The sequence below is a fragment of the Nicotiana tabacum genome, chromosome 15 (assembly GCF_000715075.1).
Source record: "Nicotiana tabacum cultivar K326 chromosome 15, ASM71507v2, whole genome shotgun sequence".
Taxonomy (NCBI): Eukaryota; Viridiplantae; Streptophyta; class Magnoliopsida; order Solanales; family Solanaceae; genus Nicotiana; species Nicotiana tabacum.
The window spans coordinates 4,556,027-4,582,136 of record NC_134094.1 but is presented as its reverse complement, the minus strand read 5'-3'; the positions used below and the strand labels follow the sequence as shown (position 1 = coordinate 4,582,136).

Genomic DNA, 26,110 nt, shown 5'->3' with positions numbered 1-26,110 from the left:
AAGGATTAGCGAAACCTGAAATTTTTTCAAGGGTGTTTAAACTTAAAAGAAGTAAAAAAATCTCCAACAAAAGGTATTCAACATATGTTATATACCTTTAAAATCAGTATGTTATATACTACCCTTATTAGAATGTAGCTTCGCCCCTGGTGGGGGCAAGGGCCGGACATTATCTTAGTATGCAACCTTATCTTATAATTTTGCAAAAGACTATTTCTACGACTTTGTAGTTTGTGCACATACTGAGCTACTCCTAAATTCAATGAAATTTTTGTTGCAGGGGTACAATAAAGATGCAAAAGTTGTGGTTAATGTCACAGTTGAGGGCACTCCTGGACCAATTCGAACCATGGTCAAGTTAGGGTCCAGTGTCGACGAGACCATAAGATTTGTGCTAAGCAAATATAGAGAAGAAGGCCGCAGTCCTCATCTTGATAAAAGTTCGCCTTCATCATTCAAATTATACTCTTCTTACTTCAGTCTTGAGAGTAAGTTCTAACAAAATTTTAACTTTTTTTCTTCTCTATGTATAAATGGCAATTATCATTACCATTTCCAATAAAAAATCTGTTGTGATGAGGGGCGGATCCAGAATATAAATTTTATTTTAATCTTTAAGATTTTTAGCATTGAATCTATTATATTTTTAAGCTTATGAGTTCAGACATATCGATCCGTTATTGCAATTTTAATAAATCTTTACAAATAAATTTATGTTCCGCGCCGAAAATTACGGGTTCATCTACTTCTCTACTCTACATTTTCCCCTGGTTGCGACTACCATCTTTACATCATTTTCTAGTGTTTTAAGTTATAGAAAATATTTTCTTAAAGTGGGAATAATGACTTCCTTCACTTGTTTGGGAAGATCGGAAGTCATCTTCCTTACAATTATCTTAACATTTTTAACCTCATACCACTTATTCCGACTAAGTAACACTTAACATTATTATTAATCTTTAGTATAAAACATTTCATCAAACTCTCTTCTATTTGATACTATTATTAATTTTTAATATATATTTTTCCGTAAAAATTTCCTCTTATTAGCCATCCAAGAAAATATTCTATATGAAACTTTCGTCGTACCAAGCACCCTAAGTTGTTTGCACATTAAGTGTGATATTATTGGTTAAACATATTGTTTTAAAATTCACTTGCCGTGGGTAAAATTTGTCTTTCAGTAGTATAATTATTTTTTAATTATGTCTACAAATAGGTTTGAGTAATACAGATATGATTGGAGATGTGTGGAGCAGAAGCTTTTATCTTCGCAAGAGTAATAGTAATGGAAATAATTCAAGAAATGCAGAAATAGCAACGGACATTACTTCAATGGAGGCAAATTCTAATCCAATTATTGTTGTGATCAATAAAATCATTAGAACAAGCAAGCTTTGGAAATTCCTTGGTTGCATACGGTGTTTTGGATAATCAGTTAAGTCGGAGGCGAATATAGTGCGGATTCAGCGGGTTCAACTGAATTCACTGTGTACTTTCAACTGGAATATCTATACTTATGCAAAAAAAAAAAAATGTAAATATATCAAAATTCACATTTATTATGATAACTGATCATGTCATACGATTAAAATTATTGTTAGAGTAACATGAGTATTAGATTTGTTACTCTACATATTATTGCTTCATGTATAGTGACTTCTCTTTCTATTGAACAATGGCAAGACTGCAAGTTGAAAAAGAGAAGTGATGAGTAGACTCGCAGAGGCCATATTTGTTGATATATTGCTAAATGTGATACGACTCGGAGAGAACCATACCTCAAAAGCTACTATTGAGGCGGGAGCAAGACTACATAAATCCCACATTAGCACTTTGCAACACTGACGTGAAACTCAAGTTACGAACCTTGCAATGGACCATAACAAACTATCACGCTTCACAATTCACATCAGTCGTCCTCGACGATTGTGCGGTAGACCTTTCTAACCCGGACAAACACTACAATACCACCATCCATTGCATGGTGGTCTTTATAACACCCCTATTATAAAATATAAAGAAGCAAATCATGTAGCAGATGTCCTAGCAAATTATTAATAAAATACTGTTATTTACTAATTAAAAATCCAGGCAACTATGTGATTAAAAAAGTTGACTTTTAATTTTGTTAACAATTTAATTAAAAATTTACTTTAGTATAATAAATTTTGTTAATTCTTCAATTATTTAGTCTAACTAATCCGAATTATTAAGACTCCAATCTGATCAACAAAGCTTATTGACAGCTATCTTCTAGGAACGATTCCGGCTCCGGTTCAGAATTAAGAGGGGGCGCAATACGCACCTGGCGTTCCGATCACGATCTCCATTTATAATCCACTCTTATCGTGCGCCAGTAGGTAGAAAATGGGAGATGTATGGACATGGCTACTTTTCTTCTTCATTGTCATAGCTATACTTATTATGGTTATTTTTCAGGTCAATTTACTTAAACCCTTACATTTTTTAACCTTTTTGGAGGAAATTTTACTTTTTGACTTTATGCTGCATCCTATATTGTAATTGTTGATATGTTTCTGGAATTTAAGCTATATGCACGGCAGGGTAAAAAATATTTATACATAAAAATGGTAATCTAGTCATTTATTCGCGTAATTCCTTTTCCAATACACTGTAACTATTACTCATTATGTTTATTTTATGCATATCAGTTTGATTAGGTACGAAGTTTAAGAATACGATAAAGGCTTTCGAACTGATGGCCTTAAATTAAAGGTGTGTATAACATGCAAAAAATACCTATTAAGGGTAAAAATGAAAATGTTGAAACAAATATCTTACTAGATATAGAAAAAAATATTAAAAAGAAAAGCATGTCACATAAATTAAAACAAAGGGAGTAATAAAAGCTGACATGAAGTTTTCGAGTTTCTGAATTTTCTAGTTAAAATTTAGAAGTTCTCATAAGTAACTAAGAGATAAAGGCGGGCATTATCTCGTTAGTTTGGATTAAGACTTTGTTGTTATTATCAGTAGGGGCGGATTTAGGGGGGGGGCGGAAGGGAGTTCACCCGACCCCCCTTGGCCGAAAAATTACACTGTATATATAAGGCAAAATCTGTATTTTACTTCTATATATTAAGTTTTGAACACCCTTGACATAACCCAAAAGTGTAGCTTAGTGGGGTTCAAAATTTTTGAAAGGTCATAGGTTCAATTCCCACTAGCTATGATTGTTTTTTTTGAACCCCCTTCGGGGGAGATCCTGCCTCCGCCACTTGGAACCAGGATTTGAAGTGTATGGATTCTGGACTTGCCACCCATTTGGTAGTTCGTCTTTTTATTAGATTTTCTAATACAAATACAAGGTCTAAGCAAAAGATACTGGGTTCATCCGAACCTGTACTTCATGCTCTACGTCCGCCCCTGGCTTCATCAATAGCATGTAAGCATAATCTGCATTTCTGTATTTGAACTTTTATCACATTCCAGCGTGAACTCCGATTCCTCAGATGCTCTGCAATCATATTCTTGTTCCCAAAACTATTCAACTATTACTTAACTAATACTGCTGCGATGTCAGGCATATTTCTGTTTACTTTTTATTTTAATTTTTTATGAAGACAATTTTCTGTTAATTACTTGAAATCTGACAATATGAAATTCATTGCAGCTCATTTGCTTAAGTGATCTAGAGTTTGACTATATCAATCCATACGATACTGCATCTCGTGTAAACAAAGTTGTTTTACCTGAGTTCATCACTCAAGGAGTTTTGTGCTTCCTCTACCTGATTACAGGACATTGGGTTATGTCGCTTTTATGCGTTCCATATCTATACTACAATGTCAAGTTGTAAGTTGTTCTCTTTTCCTTTAGTGCAGTAGTAAAGTTAAATTTCTTAATGCATTTATGTTAAAAAGAAAAATGCTGAGACGGCATGGTTCATTGCATATAAATTACCATGTTGATCTTAAATTTCTTTTAGGCTTCAAATATGTTGGAGATGGATTAAGTCATGTTCCTCCATTTATGCACATTCTTTGTTACTGTATGCAGTATTACTCCCTCCGTTTTATGTTATGTGGCACTATTTCCGTATTAATCCATTCCGAGAAGAATGACAAATTTCTTTATTTGGAAACACTATACCTTTAAACTTCCCATTTTACCGTCAATAGCTTGCTTTTATAGCCACGGAAATCTCGTGGTATGTTTAAGATTGCAAATTCCAAAAGTCTTTCGTTCTTTGTTAAACTCCGTAACCAGTCAAACTACGCTACATAAACTGAGACAGATATTGTTGATGGTTTTTGTGTAACTTCATTTGTCTATTATTCCTTGGAATGGAGGTCGGATGAAGATGCTTCTTTGCTGGTTTTGCTTACACTAAAATGGTTTTTAGGCTTTATTAGGAGCTAGTATTGAAGTTTGCGTTCAACAGACTCTTCTGCTTCTTGTTAGGTTTGCAGTCTACTTGTCTTGTGGTGTCTCCAGATGGATATGTTACTATAGTTCTTTGAGATAAAGTTTTTAGTCTTAGAGTGCGCCAATTCCAGGTAATCTGGGCCATAATATGTTGAGCTTGTCCTATCTCAAGTTTCATCTGCATTGCGTGCATTAGGGCAGGCTGCAAATGTAGCATACCTTTGCAGTTCGAGGTTTCAATTCGTCAACCTATCTACTGCATTAAAGCTTTAACTAATGCAGGGACGGGTCTTGAACTCCGAAAGTCTAAGTTCTCTTGATATACTATTAAAATTCAGGTCTTAACTCCTTACTCAAGCCTTGTGTCCACTAATGATGCTGAAGAAGAGAGCACTTAGTTGAGAAAACTTGGGCTCTAGAGAAATAAACTAAGTTTACACTGGGTTTTGTTACCTTCGACGAAAGTTTATAGGGGAATGGTGTCTGTGGTGGCTTTGAGATGAACAGATCCTTACAGTTTTCGCGCTGATGGACTGCTTGAGCTAGGTTGGTTAAATTCTGTTCATCTCATGCAAAGGTGATGCTACTTCCTGCTATTGATGAAAGTATCATCAGTATTCTGTGTACTAAGTAAACCAAAAAGTTTGTACTATTGCTTAAAGTTCTTGGTCTACAGAAGTCGACTAGGCATCTGTCCGTAATGACAAAAGGGAATCTATGCAGCATTCTGCCATTTGCATGTAGGCGCAGGGGCAAAGTTATGTGTGGCCAAGGGTGGTCAACTGAACATATTTCGCTGAAAAATTATACGGTTATAGAACAAAAAATAGACTTTGAACACCGTTGCGTAGCCTGCCAGCATTTTGAACACCCTTATTGAATTTCCTGGCTTCCTCACTGGCTAGGGGATATGCCTTCTATTGAAATATTGACCTGCGGGTATTGTTCACCGGCTTGTGTATTGATTAATATAGTACTCCAACAAAAAGCTGGTATTTATTTGTAAGACTATAGTAAATACACCCAACCATTAGGTGGTTAATCGTTCTAGATTAATTTTTCTATGACTTGCGATCATATATTATTTGCTGGAAACTGATACAACTTGTGTTTTATGGGATACATTTGATTATTACATAAATGTCATGTGTAATCTTCTTGTTGTAGGTACATGCAAAGACGGCACCTTGTAGATGTTACTGAGATTTTTAATATGCTTAATTGGGAAAAGAAACAGAGGCTTTTCAAACTTGGCAACATGGTAATTCTGCTCCTCATATCATTATTTTGGTAAGTTACTGTGTGGGAAGCTCTTTGATTGTCAAAGCACCTCTATTGTCAAAGCACCTCTAGTCTATGTTGTGCGGACTCCCCAATAATGTTGCCACACCCGTGTCTTATCCTCTAAAAATACACTACTTTTGGAGGATCCGACATGCAGCCGGCGACATTTTTGGAGAGTTCGAGCAACAAAGCTTCGAGTATGACACTACTGACTAACTCCATATGTTCATTTTGTAGGGTGATTTATAGTGCCTTAGAGGATCATGATGATTTTTAGCTCTATTTCGACAAAGTATAATCGCCACCAACAGTGGCGAAGCCAGAAAATTCAATAAGGGTGTTCAAATTTTGAACACCCTTTACCAGTGGGTTATGCAGGGGTGTTCAAAGTCTATTTTTAATCAATAACAAGTAATATTTTACCTTATACGTAGTATAATTTTTCGGGAACTCTGGCAAATCTGATTTATATTCTTTTGGTGTAACTTGGCCATTCCTAGTTCATTTTTCTTGCAAGTTTAGAGTTAACTAATGGTAGATTAGGCAGCAGATCATCTTCTTATATCATTTGAGCTTCCTCTAACCTTGTTGCATTTTCAGCTTTTGAGCAATCATAGATTTTGCTGTGGGCTCCGAGTTCTCGGTCACAGAGATCAATGCAAGAAACAAAATGTTGGCTTAAAACTTGGTGTAGTTTGTCAGCCTGTTATATTGTTTTGTGTTTGATCTCCAGTAAACATGAAATTGCTGAGATTGAGAATGCAATTCATAGGATGAAGGATTTTAAGTTCCTTTTTCCTCTTTTTTTCTTTTTCTTGGCATCACACCTTTGGTGTGCGGCCCTCAGAGGCGTATCCAAGTTGAGACATATGGGTTCACGTAAACTCATACTTAAGGTTCATGTTATTTTCTTCAAAATTACTTAAATTTATGTGTGTTAACCCATGCTCAAAGACTATTATGGTGCAGTTATTATTGGGTGTACCTCTACAAGTGAAATTGGCAATTCAAATCACTCTGAACGGTCTTGTTTTCGGCAGAGTATAGAAATATACGTGAAAATTACTAAAATTTCAAAAAGAATATAATTTTGGACATATAATTTTAAAAGTGAAGTGGATCATGGTAAGAGACTAAAGTTAAATCAGTCAAATATGAATTCTTCACAATAGTGCACCCATCCTCTTGAAATCGTGAATCCGCCTCTGGCGGCCCTTCCCCGGACCTTGTGTGAATGCGAGATGTTTTGTACATCACGCTGCCCCTTTTTTTTTACATTGAATTGGAAAAAGACATGAGAATGCAATTCATTAATTTATCTTGATTTCAACTTTTGTCCCCTTTACCTTATGCTTAGAATTTACAGCATAATGCTGATTATTGCTGCTAAATATTAGTTGGATTTACTATATGATAGCATCCTACTTGTAGGGTGGCTTAGTTCATGGACTAGCTATGCTGGAATTATGCGAGGATTGTCTAATTTTAAGCATGTCTGCCTGAGATAATCTTATTTTTTTATTACCAATAAAGCATTCTTATTTCGTATTCCATTTTCCATAAGTTAATATTTCGATTTCTGCATTATTTAGGCGAGTCTCAGCAAAATGGAAATTAGTACTGTCAATTAAACATTGCCAAATAAACATTGTATTACTTGCACAAAATTCTTCCTCCAATATGCACAAGGAGAAACCTCACATCACATTAAGTGTGGGTTAGACACATGTCACGAGTTCGAAACTATCATAGAAAAAACCTAATATTTAAGTCGAAAAAGGTAGGAGGGTCCACTATCCATAGAGTTCCGAACCATGTGTCACTCAAGGTTAGCTTTAAACGAACAGCACAGATAAGCATCAACCACTGATCAAGAAGACAATCGAAGCGAAATTGCTTCAAAACTAAATTCCAGACTATCAAACTCCTACAAATGATCACATGAACACCACTATAGAATTGATATGACAAAGTTTGGCTTCACCTCTACAAAGCATTCAAGAAGTCTATTTGCACCCTGCAACAAAAATTAGTGAGGTTGAACTACTATATCTAGGTATTAGACTCTATGTCATGGTTCATCTTCATGAGCTTTTTCAGCAGCTTCTATCTCTGAATCAAGCTTGTCGATTAGCTGCTCACTTACATGTTTTGCCACAGATATCATGTCAAGTATGACACTAGGATCTAACCCGATGCCTCCTCGTTTGGTCAACCCACATACTAGCCCTTGTCTATTAACAGAAATAGAAACAGCCGAGTTCATTAGGGACTCCTCCTCTGAAGTTGCATCAACAATGTAGTGCCTTCCAACCTACAATTATTGACGGGAAAAGGTCAATGTCGTATGTAAATTGGCAGTTGCGCAAGAAAGCTCAAAACAAAAGGCTGGCTTCAATTACCTTTATCAAAGTAACTATGACTGGTATTCCGCTGGTATCAAATTGCAGAAATTCTTCATCACTAACATCCACATCTGCCTGCTCATCGGATGAAGCAGCTTCACGAACCTGAACTCTCGGAATACCCGTATTGCTCAGTGCAGCCTGAAGAACATCAGTCATAGAGATAATAAGACATTATTAAGAGATGCATCCATCGCCAAATTGCATCACTGCTCAAAATGTTGAATGTCTCATTTAATATATTTTCTTTCTACAGTCCCATCTTTCCTTGCAAAAACTTCTTGAATAATCAGAATCAGAGGCGGAGCCAAAATTTTAACTATATGGGTTTTGGCTTTTAGAACGATGGCTTCAAGTGTTAATAACTAGGTTTTAAATTTAATATGCGTACACATTTAATGAATTTCTTAAAAGAAATATTGTGTTTAAACAAAAGCTACTGAGTTCGGCCGAACCCGTATCTAGGCTCCTACCTCCGCCCTAGTTAGGATAAGGGGAATAGTGCTTTCATGTAGCATTCTCAAGTATCACAACATCTCTAAAAACAGAAAGCAAGTAATTTTCGCCCTTTCTTTCCTTGTTAATACACGATGACAAATTATTAGTATACCTTGATTGCAGCACCTAGTGCGTCGAGAAGATTCCCGCCAGAACTAATGACAAGGCAATCAATATACAGATCCCAACATACTTTTCCTTCTTTGATTGAGAGAGATGACGGATCTATTCCAGCCCCTGCGAAATGAAATACACCACAAGATTATCAAGTTGAGAGGCACATAAGGGTAACCTTTAAATCTAAAGTTGGTCAACAGCTCTTGACATTATATTTTTTTCATACAAAAGTCGGGTTTTCCTTTCTTTTTTAAAGTGAATACCTGCTCCACTTTTACCACCCAAAAGACACCCCTCAAGTGCAGCTGTGAGTTCTGCGGACAATTCCTCGCCTCCTCTGCCCTGCATGAATCAACATTCAACACAAAGGAAAAACTGATAACTAAGATTGGTGCTTGAACCAAATTTTCTACAATAACTATGAAAAAGATAAAAATACTTGCAAGTAAACTGAATCCAAGAACAGAACCTCAAACGATGGCTCTGCTGTGGGACTGCAATCGACGTGAATATAAATTTTCCCTTGGTCAGGATGCGCTTGACTTGGTTTTCCAAGTTCCGCCTGAAATAAGAATTTAATAGGACAAATGAAACAACTTACATGACAAAATTACTCATCCGATGATTATCAAGGAAAAATCAAGATAGCATAGAACATGTGTTCAATGTCTGGATTGTAATAATACCTTGACACCGGCAATAACATCAGTTGGACCCAACTTGATTCGTGCAGATCCATTTGCCTTGTAAGAACAATAAAGTTCACTATTGAGCTTCAGTTGTTGTAAAAGAAACATTCAACGACGGAAAGCTTATATAAAAGAAAAGGATTCTACCTGAGGAATAACACCTGTTTCCACATAAATTGGTCGATAAGCAAGTCGTTTTCTACCATCATTGCGCATATCCTGGGCAATACCACCTTTGATAAAGTTTTTTTCTCCAATAGATAGCCCTACCATCTCTGCAGGTGAATGAAAAATTATACACAGTTACTCCTTATACCACTTCATAATATTGGCAGAAGGATTAGAGTAAATGATATATAGGGATGGAAATTGAGGCGGAGCAAGGGTCGGGCCAGGCCATGACCCACTCAAATTTTGACCCGTCCTGCCCTACCCCGTTTAGCTTTTTTCAAAATTTTGTGCTGTCCTGCCATGCCCCGCCTTGTCCCGTTTCGACTCTCTTTCATTTTTCTCTTTATTTTTTATTTTGTAGTATGATATTTAATTTTTTTTTAACTTTTTCAACTGTCTATTGAAACATTTAAAATTGGCATGTCAATAAGTGTTGTTTATGTATATCAATTGAATAAAATATGTTTTTTATCAATGTTTTATAGTTTATTAAAGAGTAAATCCCCTTAAATTAATGTTTCAGCCTAAGTAAATGGCTAACTGCTTAAGTCACTTTTGGAACTGTTTGTCACCTTCCGTCATCATAATCCTTTTTAAGTTAGTGAACTAATTTGACTGTAAAATTGCACGATGAAGCATCACTTTCATTCATTTCATTTGTTATTTTAACATACAACATCAATTTATTAAATTCAATACAATAATAACTAGATGTAGGTTTTCAAGTTTTGAAAGTTAAAACTAGTTCGCCACCAGCCAATAGTCCATACTCTGAGGTTATATGATTAAGGTAATAGGATACCATAAACTAAAAATGACCAACTTGACCTGTAAATAACTATCCTAAGCCGAGGGTCTACCGAAAATAGCCTCTCTGCCTTCTTCAAGGTAGGGGTAAGGTCTGCATACACACTACACTCCCCAGACCCCACTTGTCGTATTACAACCTTGTGGTATTACAACGGGTTTATTGTTGTTTTTGTTGACCTGTAATTAACTAAAAGGCAACCGGTGCACTAAGCTCCCGCTATGCGCGGGGCCTTGGGAAGGACCGGACCACAAGGGTCTATTGTACGCAGCCTTACTCTACATTTCTGTAAATGGCTGTTTTCACGGCTCGAACCCGTGATCTCCTAGTCACATGATAACAACTTTACTAGTTACGCCAATGCTCCCTTCTTGACCTGTAATTAACTATTCGGCCTAAAACCAGCTGTACACTATTAAGCAATTTCAGCAGCTCCAATGTTCCAATTCTTACCCAAATCTGCTTTAAAGGAACTCAGTTTTTCTTTAGCCACAAATTCCCAGCAATGATTAGAACAAAACTCAGCAATTAACTGGTTCAAACACTCACAAAATTGTCAAATTCAGTTCATTTTTTAACCAAAACTGGTTTAAATACCAGCTAACGAAGAAGAATAATCATTTTTTTACACTATCAAACAGCAGGTATTCAAAAACGTTTTGCCTCTGTATTTTTTTATTCCCAGAAATAAGATGAAGCTAAAAAATGCCAGAAGCAAGAAAGAAGTTCAGAAACATACCGAGAGAGAAAAAAAAAAGAATCAGAAAGGTGAAAACTTTCTAGTAAAACAAGAATAAAGTTTTTACAAGAAGGAAAAGTTGAAAGTAAGAGATCATTACCTTGTAACTTATTAGAGTTGTTGGAGATTGAATATTTGAAGAACTGAAGAAGAAGGGTTTCTCGGTTTGAGGGTTTCGCCCGTTGGAAGAGCTGAACTGCGAAGAGGCTTTACCGGCGGTGAACGGCGGCCGGCAGCAGGATTAACTAGCGGTTAAACCCTAACTCTCTCCCAACTTAAACCCTTTTCTAACAATAGGTCGCCTCTTGAACTAGTGACTAAATACAATATTTTTATGCTTGTATCCTCTTATTCAGAATATTTTAATCATTTAAATTTATCAGAATAGTAAGTTTATGCAAATTTCTTTATACTATACATGCATTGATTTTATTTTTATATATATATTGCATCTACGTAACCATAATTTTTAAGTTTATTGCCACATAACTCATTATTCCTTTATAACAATATTTATATATCCATTATATAATATTATATACTTACTATAATATTGTATATAAAAATTAGGTATTGTCTCCTACGAAATTCATAAAAAAATGATTAAATAGCTCAATTTTTCATCAAATAACTTCAAATTTTAATTATAACTTCCAAATGACATATGCAAGGAACACCAATTATTAATTTGTCAAACCATTTATGAATTTTCAAGCTTTAAAAAACTTTGAAAATGGAGTTTTAAATTTTAACTTTAATTTACTCAATAATATGTAAAATGTGATGATAACCATGAATATCACTTACAAATCAGTTTCAGACACATGTCTTCCTAATACCATATTAATTGGTGAAAAAATATATATTATATGCAAAATAGGCTAAATTAGACAAGAAAAAATATAGATTAGAATTGGTTGAGAAAGTATCCCACACGTACTTCCCCGAAATTACTTTTTTTAAAATCGAATACCGATCACTTATTAATTATTCCCAGGATTATTTTTTTTATACGGCGGAATATCCTGGCCAAATCATAGGTCGCCTATGTGTTATTCAGAAATTGTCTATTATTTATTTATAATCGTCCAAATGATCTCCGGTTGATCACTTACTAGTTATTACAAGGATCATCTTTTTATAAAGTTGGAGATCCTGGTAAAACCATAGATTGCCTATGAGTTATCTAGAGATCGCTCATGTATTATATATGATCACCTAAGAATCTCCGATTGATCGCTTATTAGCTATTAGTAGGATTATCTTTTTATCAAGTTGAAAGATCCTCGTGAAATCATAGATCACATATGTGCTATCTAATTGATCATATATTATTTATAATCGCCTAAGTAATCTTCAGGATCACTTATTAGTTGTTATTAAGCTTTTTTTTTTTATGTCAAGTGAGAAATTATGATTGAACCATATAACGCTTACGTGTTATTCGAAAATCTCTCATGTATTATTTATGATTACCTAAGTGATCGCTGATTGATCGATTATTTGTTATTATAATAATTACTATTTTTATAAAGTGGGAGATCCTAGTGAAGTAATTGATCATTTATATTTAATCTAGAAATTATTCATGTATAATTTATGGTCGTCAAAGTGATCTTCAGTTGATCGCTTATTAGTTATTATCAATTTTTTTCTTTTTCTATAAAATGGAAGACCCTGCCGAAATCATAAATCACCTATGAATTATTTAGAAGTCGTTCATGTATTATTTATGGTCGCCTAAGTGATCTATGGTTGATTATTTTATTACCAGTATTATATTTTTATAAAGAAAAAAATCCTAGTGAAATCATAGATTGTCTACGTATTACATAGAAATCACCAGTGTATTATTCATTATCACCTAAGTGATTGAAATGCATATATTATACAAAAAATAAATAATACGGGATTGCTATGTGAAGAATAAATAATACTAGAAATTATTATGTGGAGAACAAATTATTCATGAATGAGACTATTGCCAATTTGACTTATCTATACTATATTAAAAGTACGAAACCCCTTAGCGAAATATCGTTCCCTTTTTTACCCTTTAAAAATAGATTTCACATTGGATAAAATAATTATTTAATTAATTCTCTAATATTTAGAACTTTAAAATTGACTAAAATTTTTATTATTAAATATTTCCTTATTTGAGGTAAGTAAGAAGTTCAAAATTTTAGGGCTTTAAATCAATTGGTATTTTACCATACATAAATTCTTTCCTTGTTTAAACTCTATAAAATACTTATAAATCTTTCATATTACTTTTAGTGGATGCAGATTCTATGGGGGAAAAAAAAGTAAACTAATGTGTGTGTTCTTAACGATATTAACGTAATTAATTGATCATACAACTTTTATGCCTAATATTTAAAAGGTCACTTATTTAGGACTTTAAATAAGTAATATAATTTTTCCATGTTTAGTTCTTGTAGAAGTTGAAAAATATCAACCACGAAAGATGAGTAAAAGTACTATTTTTGCAAATTTTGTTCTTGTAAAAGTTATAAAAATATCAACCACGAGATCTTGAAATATATAACAAGAAAACTTTATCATGGATAAAAGGTGCAAATCTATGTGTAAAATAGTGGTTAATACTTTAGAAGTTATCCCTTTATTGCACCTAATTTTTTTGTTAAATCTTTATACTGGACTTTAAAACTGATTAATTTTTTTTTATCTTACAGAAATTATTTTTTTATTTGAATACTGTAATATATTCTTTTCATGTTATTATATGTGAACTATAATAGTTCATATTATATTTGAACTACTTTTCACTACAAAAAATATTTTTCTATTTAGTAAATTTTTATGTATAATATCTTTATAATTACACTCAATAATTAAAACAAATGACATATAATATTTTGAAAATATAAAAGATAAACAGGGGGGAGCGAGAGAGACTAGAAAAATAGTATTTGGTAACACTCATGATTCTGCAAACACAAATATCTAAAAATAAAAAATAACAAAATAATCCTTATTGAGATGATGAGCCAATATCAAGAATTTGAATCAATAAAAAATAAATTATTTTCTTATTGAGAACAAAAATTTAAGTTTTTGAATTAACTAATTAACAAAATAATGCCAGACAATTCTTTTCTAAATAGAAAAATATCAAGTTGAAAAAACTCTTAGAGCACATAAAGTTGGCTTTAAAAAAAGAGCATTTTGTGGTTAAAACAATCAAAAAAAATAAAAGAAAAACGATGATGTAGTATTAAGAGCCAAATTAAAATAATACAGACCTGAAGCAATAAGGATATAATTTATTTATTTGTCATTTATTTTTTCTCTCCTTTTGCATTTGTTACAATAGATGACAGCTCCATATATTTTTTACATTGTCGTTAGAGAATTTTTTATTTTTATTTTTGTGATCTAGACTGTTAACGCTCACCATATCTCTCTTCAATCATGATAAATATTATGAGAATTCTTTTATTTTAAATACTTTTATCGTCTTTGTAAGTTTAGAATATATTGGATGCAATTAATATGTCAAGGTATAACATTAATTTTTTTAGCATTTAAGAAATTGTTGCACTTATTTTAGCGTCAACTGCTATTTTCAATAATTTATGTTTCTTATATATTCTATATGCGTCAAATTATCTGTTGTGTTACTCTTTTACCCATTCCTTAAGAAACATTAATTAGGAGGGGGGTTGGAGTATTTTACCTTTATTTATGACTTAAAATATAGTCTCTCTTCATGGAATATTTATTTTATTTATGTGTTATCTCCATTGTCAAGAATAATTATTATTAAGGGTAAAATGAAAAAAATATAATTTATTTTATCTTGAAATTCTAAAATGACAAATAATTTGAGACAACTATTCTTAGAAAGCACGACAGATAATTTGAAACAGAGATAGTATATTTTTTATTGATTAGCGCGAGCCACACATGCAATACACATACACAAAAACTAGTATCAACAATGATGGAAATCCAATCTATGTGGTGGTTGGAGATCCCATGAAGTAGGTTTATATAGGGAATAACAAGTCATTAGTTGATAAAATGTGCACTATTAAATCATGTCCCTTTCTATGGGGTGTGTGTATAGTGCAAAATGCAAGGAATGAGAGGCTGAGTTATTAAACTCTTAATCCAATAATCCATAGCCTTTTATAGGTGGTGTATTGCGCTGCAGAATACACTTAACGGAGGACCTATATGAGTGTGGAATGGGGTTGCTCCTATGAAATTTATGACAAAAAATTTCTAGAGCACTCGTAAAAATCAGGCGCGTGCATGGCCTATTAGCACAAAATCGCGTCAAACAACAAAGTGTGTGCAAGTATAATGTGATAGACAAGATACTAAACTTACAAAAGAATTCTTGGTTCATAGAATTCTAAACTTCACCAATTGTTATGTAAGTTTAATTTTATCTTATCTAGATCTGGTTCATAGTCCAAGAGACACCAGATTCGACGCATTATGCTCATTTGTGAAAACCCAGAGAAACTTTTTATTTCACTCTATTACTTAATATTCTTTTTGAGTTATCTGGGGATTGTTAGAAAAATAATTTTGATAGCTCAAAAAGAAATATTCAAATTGATGTCTAGGTTTATTTTTTAATATTATATTAATCAATCGTTATTATATTAATCAATTGGAATACAATTTGAATATATTTTCAAATATAATAATAATTTTGTAACTGAAATTTGATATTATTCTTGAATAGCCTTAATGACCAATCGTTTCTTTCAAAACCTTATGTGAGGTAACAATCTGATGTCCTTTTTTGGACTACATATATAGTATAATTCTTTGTGCTGAGTTTTTTTTATTTCAATTTTTGTTGTTTCTATTCCTAGTTATACTAAAAGAGCTTGTTGAATCGTGAAAATACACCTAATTTTATTCATCATGATGTGGGCGAAATATCTTGAAGGACAGTGTCCTCGACACGCCTCAAGTTAATTCTTATTCTCCATAACCAATATTTTTTTCCAACAAAATCGTTTATTAGTTATTACCCGAATTATATTTTTATAAAGCATGAGATCCGTGAAATCATAGATTGTCTACGTGTTACATAGAAATCACTAGTGTATTATTTATTATCACTTAAGTAATCGAAATGCATATATTATACGAAGAATAAATAATACGGGATTGCTATGTGAAAAATAAATATACTACTAGAATTATTATGTGGAGAACAAATTATTCATGGATAGTTATATGCTCTTATCCAGGCATTACTAATATACATGATATTTATCCCATATTCTATACCGTATATCTTACTCCGTACTATATAGATTTTTGTACAACTTATATTTACCTCTAATTTTCGCTATTAAATTCGGCATAAATTATACGAAATTTAATACCGAAAATGAGTTTTGGACGCCAGATGGTTAAGAGAAAAAAAAGAACACTTCCCATGCAGGAAACTATAACAGTTCAGAAACATTCCATAAAGAGAAGATGATCAATTGTACCTGTTAAAACCTATGTTGCTCGGGCTCTCCGAAAATGTTGTCAGGCGCGTATCGCATCCTTCAAAAGTATTGTATTTTTGGAGGATCCGACATGGGTGCGACATCATTTTGTAAAGTCTGCGCAACATAGGCTAAAACTAAACATAAAGCCTTTAACTAAGATGAAATTCATTTCTGGGACCAATTATACATCTAAAATTCTACAACAAAAGACCAAAGAAAAGAACTAAGTGGAACACTAGTTCAAATTACTACACAAACCTCGTCGGAAAATGACATGCTCCGGTAAGAGGTTGACAGACAAATTAACAACAAATGGATGTGAGAATTAAGGATCAATATGAACTGTGAAAGGTATACCCTATGCAGGCAGAGTTACATTGATATCAGCTGGCTTATTTCTCGAGTCGGGGGCTAACGACGACGACCAGTTAATTGAGGAAGTTGGCATAATTTGTTTTGCAGAAGAGTGATTATAAGTGTCTTCATTTTCTGCACTAGATAGAGGAACAGCAGCTATTATAGGCTCCAATTTGTTTTTCTTGGTCGTCTGCTCGTGTTGATTTCCAGCAAGGAAGCTGCCTACAACAATCTGATTCACAGAAACAAAGAAAGAAATATGCGAACTGTTACAACTTGAAGATCTGCGTAACACACTACCCTCCCCAAACCCCACTTGTGACATTCCACTGGGTTGTTGTTGTTGTTGTTTTAACTATGGTTTAAGATTATCTACTGTTATACTTCAAGTTAGAGTTATGTTAGGATCAATAGCAAATACGAGATGATTTGCTAATGGGGAGGGAATGAATGCCCTCAAAGTATTACCGATTGTAAAATTAAGATTATTCGCGTTGTGAGGAATATTCTTGACCCTTTTCCCTATTTGTTAAAAGAGATTAATTTTTATCTACAGACATTGTAAATAACCTTTTTTGCACAGTCAAGTTAGCTAAGAAACAAGTACAGTTTTGGGTGGATAACATAGAAAAGAGGATAGATAACATGCTCCAACTGGTCAAACTACACTAAGCAAGTAAGATCTATCAGTCTCAATTGATATAAATCAAATTATTACCACAATATACACAATGCAATACTTAGTAAATAACATACTGAGAATAGGGGAAACAATACCTGCACTGGACTGGCGGCAACTAGTAGACCGGCAACTCCACCTCCAACAACACGTCCATCAGGGCTTGCTAGAGAAACGCTCATTCCCCCGGATCTGTATCTCATTCCTCCCGTCTCAGATGGCATAAATGATCCAGTCAATGACAGTATCTCAAACCGTCCCTACACGAACAATGGAAGAGGACGGTTATGCACAAATTTCAACCAGAGTAAACATGTGCAGAGACAATGCCTTTCATCAATTTGAATGTTTTCCAAACAAGGAAGAAAGGTTTAATCCCAGTATTGCAATCCTTGCATGATAATCCCAATATAATTTTGTCCTCGAACCAAACAACCACTCAAAGTCAAGTAGATAGAGGCTCCTACATAATCATAGTCAACACATGATGTTTCCCTCTTAATAGACTAGCACACTTACTACTATTTAGAGATAGACTTAACCCATACAAGAAAAGGATGATAAAACTTACTCCCCCTCGAAATTTAATGGCCTAATTCGACTAGGCACCATTATGAAAATGGCCTAAAATGGCGAAGTACACTCATTCTATGGTTTCAAGTGCCAGTTCATGTAATCTACAATTCTAATCAGATTATAAGTATCAGAAAAATGCCTGATGGATCAATCACCATTCATATATTGGACCAGAATTTGGTATACTAATAATTTCAGTATTACTTTCAGCATTTCGAGTACCTAAACAACTCCCTAATTTCTGGCATGGACTGACAAGTTGCTTCTAATTCTTTCTAAACAAATGAACTTGAGGCAATGCAAGAAACACTGCAAAAGTAGCCTTCAACAAGTTGGAAACAACATGCTCGAATGTGCTATAAAAGTGAAAAGGTCCAAGTTTGCCCCTAAACTATACGAAATGGTCCAACTTTGCCCTGCGTTAATAGTTGGGGTCAAATATACCCCTGCCTTTACCAAATCAGACCAAATTTGCCCTTATTGTCTAACGGTCAATGTATATTGTCTAATGACATTTTGTTGGGTGTTGTTAAATATAAATGAAGTCTAAATATATGGCAGTAATTATTTAAGACAAACAAGTAATGTAAACTGATATTAGATTACACATTAAGCACAGAGGTAAGCATGACACTCAACAGTATGAATCAGTAGATTAACGATCATAAAAGAGAATAACTAGTTGCAGCACCTCATACGTCAATGTGCCACCGGAAGAGTCAGGTTGACGTAGCGTAACACTTGAAATTACACCGTTTGCTGAGAGGATGCATATTGCTCGAGGTCCTTGTTGAGAGAACGATATAATCTTCATAGTGACATCCTAAAGGAAAACCAAAAGAACAATCAGCAACCTTTCGTGAAGTTCAAAATATAATAGTCACTAAAACATGCTTATATATATGGTAGCCACGAGAAATCCTGCTTATGGAAAGAATTTACAAAATATGATGTATGATAATCAAGACACATTACGCCACCAAACTATGAAAATTCCCATAAAAATCACAAATGTACCAGCTTTGGCTAATAATTTACCTCTCCAGTATTAACGGTGATAATATGGGGTGTAAAATTAGCACCAACAGAACATGAGACCCATTCACCTACAGAAAGAAACTCAAACATTAATGCTTTCACACGAATCTTTACAGACCAATATCCATCCGAAAACATATGTCATGTTCGGGGGTGAGGGAACTCGAACTAAAGAAAAAACATTCAGCTGCAAAGCATGAAAAATTATGGCCGTACCACCTTCAACCCGCCCCCCTCCCCAACAAAAGGAAAAAAAGGTCACTTGATAATATATGGCAAATGATTTGAAATACTTCTAGGTGTGTAGAAATTCATGTTTACCATGAAAGTTCATTAATTCATAAAAATTATATATATATATATATATATATATATATATATATATATATATATATATATATATTTTATGAAGCCTAACACAAGGAACTTCCAAATACTTTAGTCGCTAAGACACATTAGAAGTAAACTTAGCTCAACAATTAGTTCAAGATTCCAAGAACATAATTCCTTCCTTTTATAAGCAATAGATCATGGAACTAATATTAACCCTACAATTTCCTTGTAAGCAGTACATCCATGAGGGTAGTGTATTCAATTATCAAGAAAACAACTTTCAGAATTACACTTCCAAAGACTAATTTTAGTAAAACAGATCAAAATTAGGCCATTTAATCAACACGTCTTGCAAAAAATTAGAACTTTGCACATGACTAAACACAAAGGGAAATCCAAAATTTTAATTAGAACGTTTACAGTACGACTGCACTCATACTCTCTTGTCACAATGAATGCCAACTTAGTATAAGTATATAGTATTTCTTAAGAAAATTTTGACTATATATAATTTAAGAGCCGTGTGCCTAGGATCAGAGGCGAATCCAGGATTCGAAGATTGCGGGTGCCACCATGTTATGTATACAATATACATGTCAGTAGCTACAAAGACAGATTAGGAATAATGGGTCGGTTTGGTTAGTTTTTGGTTAATTTGAATAGGTCTTTCATTCACAAAGCAAATAAGTTCGATTTTAGTTCAAATTTTTAACGCTTAATTTAAACACATTCTAAATAAAAATGCAAACAAAAATAACATTTCATGAAAGAACTCCTCCAATATAAATATTTGCTTAAAGAGTACCTTAACTACACTATATATTCTTTGTTTGACTAGATTAATTTACTTGTATTGTTCTTTGTTTATTTTTCCATCTTAATTGTTGAGTTATATGACAATTATTTTCAAAGAAAAACGTTCAACATTCAACCTATGATATTTGACTCAAAACGACTATCAATCAAGCCATTTAATTTTTTTTCAAAACCCAATAGAAGATATTGCTCAAATTATATTCCAATATATAAATTAATATCGTTTCATTAAAAATAAAGAAATTATATGCTAGTTAAAATCAATTCAAATTACCTATAGAAAATAATTGTTCATAAAGTAAGGTATAATGATAGAAACAAAATGAGGACTGAAAGTTAAAACAAATGAAGAAGAGAGACTTAGCAAGTAATAAAAGGAGGGAAAGAACCGAAAAAGAAGGAAAAGAGACTCCAACAGGGAATCGAACTTGTATTCAAGAGGCCAAGGAAAGCCTTCAAAGGGAAGGCTAAACCAATGACACCCGCTTCCACTTTGTGACTTCTAGGTGCCACTCTATCCATTTATACGTTTTTTCACAGAGATATTATGTACATACTAAGAATTTTAGCGAAGCGAGCGGGTGTCGTGGTACCCCTACCTCATAAGGTAGATCCGCCCCTGCCTAGGATGTCAGGGTTCAAGATGCGGAAACAACCTCTTGCAAAAATACAGCTTAAGGCTATATGTACAATCAGTGGCGGACGTACGTGGTGGAAAACGGGTTCAACTGAACCCGCTTCACCAAAAAATAATACTGTGTATATGTATAAATTATGATTAAAGCAACGTAAATTTTGTATAAATATTTTATTTGAACCCACTTGACAACTACTATTTTATGACTAAAGTTATGTACTTCTAAGATTGAACCCGCTTGCATAAAATCCTGGGTCCGTCACTGTGTACAATAGGTCCGGCGTTTCCTTGGACCGAGTGGTGGATGTAGCTAAAATCTAAATAACTAATAGGTTCAACTGAATTCGGCATTTTGACATGGAGCATAAATAAATAAGTGAAAATTACTAAATTTTGAACACATAATTTTAAAAGTGCAATGACTTCAATTATAATATCATAAATGTTGAACCCGTCAAATTTAAATTATAGAACCAGATTTACCTAGAGTCCATGCACAGCAGGAGTTTAGTACAGTAGTCTCGTTCAAAAGTCTTTTTTTTAAACTACATGCCCAATCAAACTAGTTACATAATTGAAACGGAGGGAGTAATATCTTTACCTGAATTTTCAACATCCAGCTTAGGCATATGAGGCTTACTAACCAACCCAACTGGCCGGATTTTCCCCCGTTGTTTCTCCACAGAAAAATCAATCACCGGCGATGGCGCAGGCCCCGCTGACGATATCGGCTTAGGTGACAGTGCCCCATCTGGTCCATACTTTCTTGGTCTACCCCTTTTCTTCTTCGCTACCACTATTGCTCCGCCGCCGGTTATGGCGCCGGCCGCCGTGGCAGTGACCGGAGTTTGTGAAATAACCACCATTTGAGCTGCTGATTCAGTGGTGGTTCTAGGTGCCACGTGGTAATCTGAAGGTGCATCTGATCCCACTACTGTTACTCCACTCATACTCATATTCTCTCTTCCCTCCATAACTCAAATATTTTCAACAAGAAAATCACCCCAAAAGAAAAAAAAAAATTCTTTTTTATTTTACCTAGTACTCAAAAACCCACCATTTTCCTATAATCCAAACACCAAAATAAAGATCACTTGAGAATTTTTTTTAACAAAATACTAATTAAAAATCAGAAAATCAAGAAAACTAACAAAAAAATATCATCATCTTCCTGCAGTTAAAAGCAAAAAATCTTCAAAAATATCAGAAAACTAACAAAACAACACAAAGTTGAATCTTTTACTCATAAAGCCATAATTTTTCTATATTCAGAATGCCAAAAAGCACTCCAGAATTAAGACACCAAAATCACTCCAGAAACCTTCAAAAAAAATAAAAAAAACTAACAACACAACACAAAGTTTTCACCTTTAACTTATAAACCTATATGCTTAAATCACTCCAGAATTAAAAATAAAAAATTATAGAAACCAGATAAATTTGAGAGGGGTGGGGTAAAACAGACTAAAAAAAACAGAACCCAAATGAAAAAATAAAATAAAAAAGAATGAAGCTTTTAAGTACTTTTGATAATCTTACCAGCTGAACAGAAAATACAGAAGCATTAAACTGGCAAAAATTCTGAAGCTAATGGGAAAAATCAAAAAAAAATTAAGGATTTTTAGCTATTTTCAAGAAATAAAGAGTGGGGATTAAAGGAAAAATATTGAATTTTTAGCTTAAAGAAATGATGAGAAAATGTGAAAAATGGAGTTTTGTCTTTGTGGAGTTAAAAAGAAAAGAAAAAAGGTAATTTGGGTTTCCTAACTTCCCTCAGATTGTCTGAATCGTAATTGAAGGGAAATAATAATAATGACAGAAAAAGAAATTATTAAATATTAGGTCATTAATTAATAAATAATGGAAAGATGGAAAATTATGTATTGTGGTTAAGAAAATGGTTTGAAGTCCGGTGAAAAGAAAATTTTGAAAATAGAAAATTTTAAATTTATGAAGTAATAGTATAAATTTTTTTATGTCATCACATTACTTAAAAGTTAATTGCAAATAACTTTATTTAATTAATATTTATTGATTGATAACTAAGTAATAAATGATAAATAACCTAATATAATAAATTAAATTATACTGATTATTACTGACAATATATAATTTGAATTTTAAAAAAATGAGAAGTTGAAGTTGGGAAAAGTGAAATTAGGTTGCCAATGCATGAAGACAACCATCGCTCTCTCTCCTTTTTTGTTTTCTTACAAAATTGAAAAGAAAAGAAAGAGAAAGAAGGGGGGAAATAAATAAAATATATACCCCTACATTTTTTATATTAATCCCTTCAATGGTTGCTTATTATTTAAGGCTTTTCTTCATAAGCAAATAGAGACAAAATGTACGAAATATGAATATAAAAAAGGGAGAACCAAAATAAGAGAAAACATTTTTTTTTGTTGCTTTATTTAAAGTTCTTATAGGGTGGGATTTGACTTGTGAATGTGAATAGTGAAAGAAGAAAAAGTAAAAGAAAGAAAGATTCTAATAAGCCACAATTTTTGGAAATTTTAATTCAAAGAAACTTTTTGAAAATATTTGCGCAAAAAAATAGATGTTTGGACTATTGCAACTCTTTTGAACATGTATGAGTGTTATGTAAGTGAAAAGAATAACCTTTTAAAAAAACTTTAATTTCGTAAAATTTTTGAGAAACTTTTAATAATAACGCATGTTTATTTATTATTTCTAAAATTTCAAAAAAAAAAAGAAGCAAAAATGCAATTTACCTTTTATTTTATTATTTTTCTCTTGTAAATATACCTTATATTCCAATTTTGGTAATGATATTCCTCCTTTTACTTCTTACATCACTAGTATACTATTTTCTGAGTGCACGTTAATAGCCTTACCATATTTATAGCTTTCTCTTTTATTGTTAGAAAAAAGTGACTGACTGTAAACCATTTTCTTTACTTTTACTTTCTCCCTTTTTTGGTTAGGAGATTTATTTTTTATTTTTCCTTTAACTTTTTAAGTAGAGTAAGCTGTTAAATATTAGAGGAGAGAAAGTTATAGAGATGAGAATTTCAAGTAAACTTATATTTTTATACCTAAGGAATAGAATGAAATTGCAATTCCTGGACGGAGATTGGCCCTAGAGTTCAATGGCAGAAGGAAATTTGACTCTAGACATTTATAGAACTGACCCTTATGTCATAGTTAAGGAGTAAATTTGATTGACTCGGCTTTTTGTATCAAACTAATGAAAGCTAAGATAAATATATTTTCATATACAAGTTTATCACATAACCATAATCAAGGGCGAATACAATGTTTCGGCACCAGGTTCATGCAAATTCAATATTTTTGATACAGTGTATATAATTTTATTTGAATATTCACAAAAAAATTAATAAATACTAAATTTAAACTCATTATTTTAAAGTACAATAAGTTTAATGATGAGAATTTTAAAGGTCGTATTCATCAAGCTAAAATCTATTTTTAATATTTTTAATTATTAAAATTAAATTATTTGATTTAATATAAAATATCGAATGCAAATACGTATTTATTCGTTAAAGCTAAGGCAATTCCATAAAAGGGGTTTATGCTTACACGCAAAGCGACCCTTCTAGCTTATGCTAAAACCCCTTTAATGGAATTGAATAAATTAAATCGCCGAATTAATTAGTAGAAATCGTATCATTTTCAAATTAAAGCAAAAGGAAAAATATGTGGTCATCATGATTACTTGATAATATTAAACCAAAGATAATACTAAATTAATTTCACAATATTTGCTGTCAATCTAATATAGAAAACTAAATTCACAAGGTTGATAATTGATGCTCCCTATTTATTATAAAGAAGAAAATTGGCCTTTTGTGGGACCACTGAAGTTGACCAACAATAAAGCAAGTACTAGGGGAAAAATAAATGCTTATGAATTGTATAATTATGTAAAGAGCTTTTAGAAAATAACAATTATTCTTCGAAAATGACTAAAAAAATATTATCTATATGGTGATGAGTGGATCGAGATTATTGTAGGCATGCAAAATTTATTGAATTTAAATTCAATATATAATTTGGATTATATTTTAAATATATTAATTTAAATAAATATTATGGACTAATATAATTGGATTAATTACTTAAGTCCAATAAATATTGACTAGGCTAGCCCATTTAGTTGGGTCACAAATAATGAGCTCACTTCATTAGACCCAATATGTCAGGCCAGTTTGGTGCTATGTATCAAATGACGTGGCACGCCAAGTCAAACAGAAGAGCCAATAGGATCGTGCCACATGTCAAAATGACAAGGCATGCCAAGTCAAATTAAAAGGCCAATGAAATCGCGCCACATGTGCAAGTAACATATTCTGACCAATCAAATGCGGCCTTGTCACGCTCCGATCTGATTGGTCGAAAAGAGTTTGTTTTCATCACAACCCTTCTATCCCACAACTATAAATAGGGGTCTTCATAACCCAGAAAAGGGACCAGAAGTTATAACAAGAAGCAAGAGAGAGCTCGTAGATCAAAAGTCACAAATTTCTCTACAAGTTTCAAGCTTCAAGCAATCAAGTTCAAGTTCAAGAAATCAAGTTCAAGCTCAAGAACGAAAAACAAATCAAGATTCAAGGAGTACGAGTTCAAATCAATGTTCATGCTAGTTGAATTCAATATCATCGTTCGTGACAACAACTACAAATTCAAGATCGAGCTCAAAGGACCTTGAATTTATTTTCTATTGGAAAGAAGAATTAGAGGATCCATAGGGATTGTACATATATATTATTTGAAATAAAATACTACGATTGTTGCAATATTTTTCGGTCTTGATTTTATTTTCTCGACGCAAATTTATTGTCTACAAATTCTAGCACGCCCAGCGGGGCAATCTCTACCTCTCATCTCAACTTTTCAATCACCAAAATTCAAGAACATCGAAATGGCTTAACAGAAAATTAACTCCAGATCAACTTCTAGTGAGGCTGCTAATTCCAAGTTCTGTGCTGATGTGGAAAGCATCCTCGATGTTACCTTTGGAAGTTTTGGGCCAGTTATAAGTATCAAAGCAAGCTCTTTAGGACAACAAACACTCCAAGTGCCGTCCAC

General features: G+C 33.0%; 3 protein-coding genes across 4 annotated transcripts; 1 reads left to right on the top strand and 2 right to left on the bottom strand.

Moving 5' to 3' along the window:
- The first annotated feature begins 2,201 nt into the window (after nt 1-2,201).
- Nucleotides 2,202-6,243, top strand: LOC107782268 (protein cornichon homolog 4-like). Of its 2 annotated transcripts, none has more exons than XM_016603138.2 (4): nt 2,202-2,379; nt 3,638-3,819; nt 5,560-5,682; nt 5,914-6,243. In XM_016603138.2, the coding sequence occupies exons 1-4, from the start codon at nt 2,371-2,373 to the stop codon at nt 5,951-5,953; spliced, it is 354 nt and encodes a 117-aa protein (XP_016458624.1). In that variant the 5' UTR covers nt 2,202-2,370; the 3' UTR covers nt 5,954-6,243. The 2 variants fall into 2 exon arrangements, with proteins under 2 accessions (XP_016458624.1, XP_016458622.1); XM_016603136.2 differs by having other exon boundaries at nt 2,202-2,442.
- A 1,295-nt stretch (nt 6,244-7,538) lies between these two features.
- Nucleotides 7,539-11,410, bottom strand: LOC107782269 (uncharacterized). Its single transcript, XM_016603139.2, has 8 exons — nt 11,204-11,410; nt 9,533-9,660; nt 9,383-9,439; nt 9,166-9,258; nt 8,960-9,038; nt 8,692-8,816; nt 8,079-8,222; nt 7,539-7,990 (listed from the first exon to the last, which is right to left on the bottom strand). The coding sequence occupies exons 2-8, from the start codon at nt 9,656-9,658 to the stop codon at nt 7,748-7,750; spliced, it is 867 nt and encodes a 288-aa protein (XP_016458625.2). The 5' UTR covers nt 9,659-9,660; nt 11,204-11,410; the 3' UTR covers nt 7,539-7,747.
- Nucleotides 11,411-16,585: 5,175 nt separating this feature from the next.
- On the bottom strand, nt 16,586-22,819 carry LOC107782270 (AT-hook motif nuclear-localized protein 1). Its single transcript, XM_016603140.2, has 5 exons — nt 21,636-22,819; nt 19,249-19,316; nt 18,902-19,033; nt 17,733-17,894; nt 16,586-17,187 (listed from the first exon to the last, which is right to left on the bottom strand). Exons 1-5 carry the CDS (start codon nt 22,006-22,008, stop codon nt 16,957-16,959), a joined length of 966 nt encoding a protein of 321 aa, XP_016458626.1. The 5' UTR covers nt 22,009-22,819; the 3' UTR covers nt 16,586-16,956.
- Nucleotides 22,820-26,110: the final 3,291 nt, after the last annotated feature.

Excerpts from the sequence above, each read along its gene's own strand:
- LOC107782270 (XM_016603140.2), bottom strand. The coding sequence starts at position 22,008 with ATGGAGGGAAGAGAGAATATGAGTATGAGTGGAGTAACAGTAGTGGGA. Across the intron at positions 19,034-19,248 it reads TCACCGTTAATACTGGAGAG|GATGTCACTATGAAGATTAT; the intron begins GTAAATTATTAG and ends GTTTTCCTTTAG. Across the intron at positions 17,188-17,732 it reads TTGCCGCCAGTCCAGTGCAG|ATTGTTGTAGGCAGCTTCCT; the intron begins GTATTGTTTCCC and ends TCTGTGAATCAG.
- LOC107782268 (XM_016603136.2), top strand. The coding sequence starts at position 2,371 with ATGGGAGATGTATGGACATGGCTACTTTTCTTCTTCATTGTCATAGCT. Across the intron at positions 2,443-3,637 it reads TTATTATGGTTATTTTTCAG|CTCATTTGCTTAAGTGATCT; the intron begins GTCAATTTACTT and ends AATTCATTGCAG. Across the intron at positions 5,683-5,913 it reads CTCCTCATATCATTATTTTG|GGTGATTTATAGTGCCTTAG; the intron begins GTAAGTTACTGT and ends TTCATTTTGTAG.
- LOC107782269 (XM_016603139.2), bottom strand. The coding sequence starts at position 9,658 with ATGGTAGGGCTATCTATTGGAGAAAAAAACTTTATCAAAGGTGGTATT. Across the intron at positions 9,039-9,165 it reads CAGCAGAGCCATCGTTTGAG|GGCAGAGGAGGCGAGGAATT; the intron begins GTTCTGTTCTTG and ends TGATTCATGCAG. Across the intron at positions 7,991-8,078 it reads TCATAGTTACTTTGATAAAG|GTTGGAAGGCACTACATTGT; the intron begins GTAATTGAAGCC and ends CAATAATTGTAG.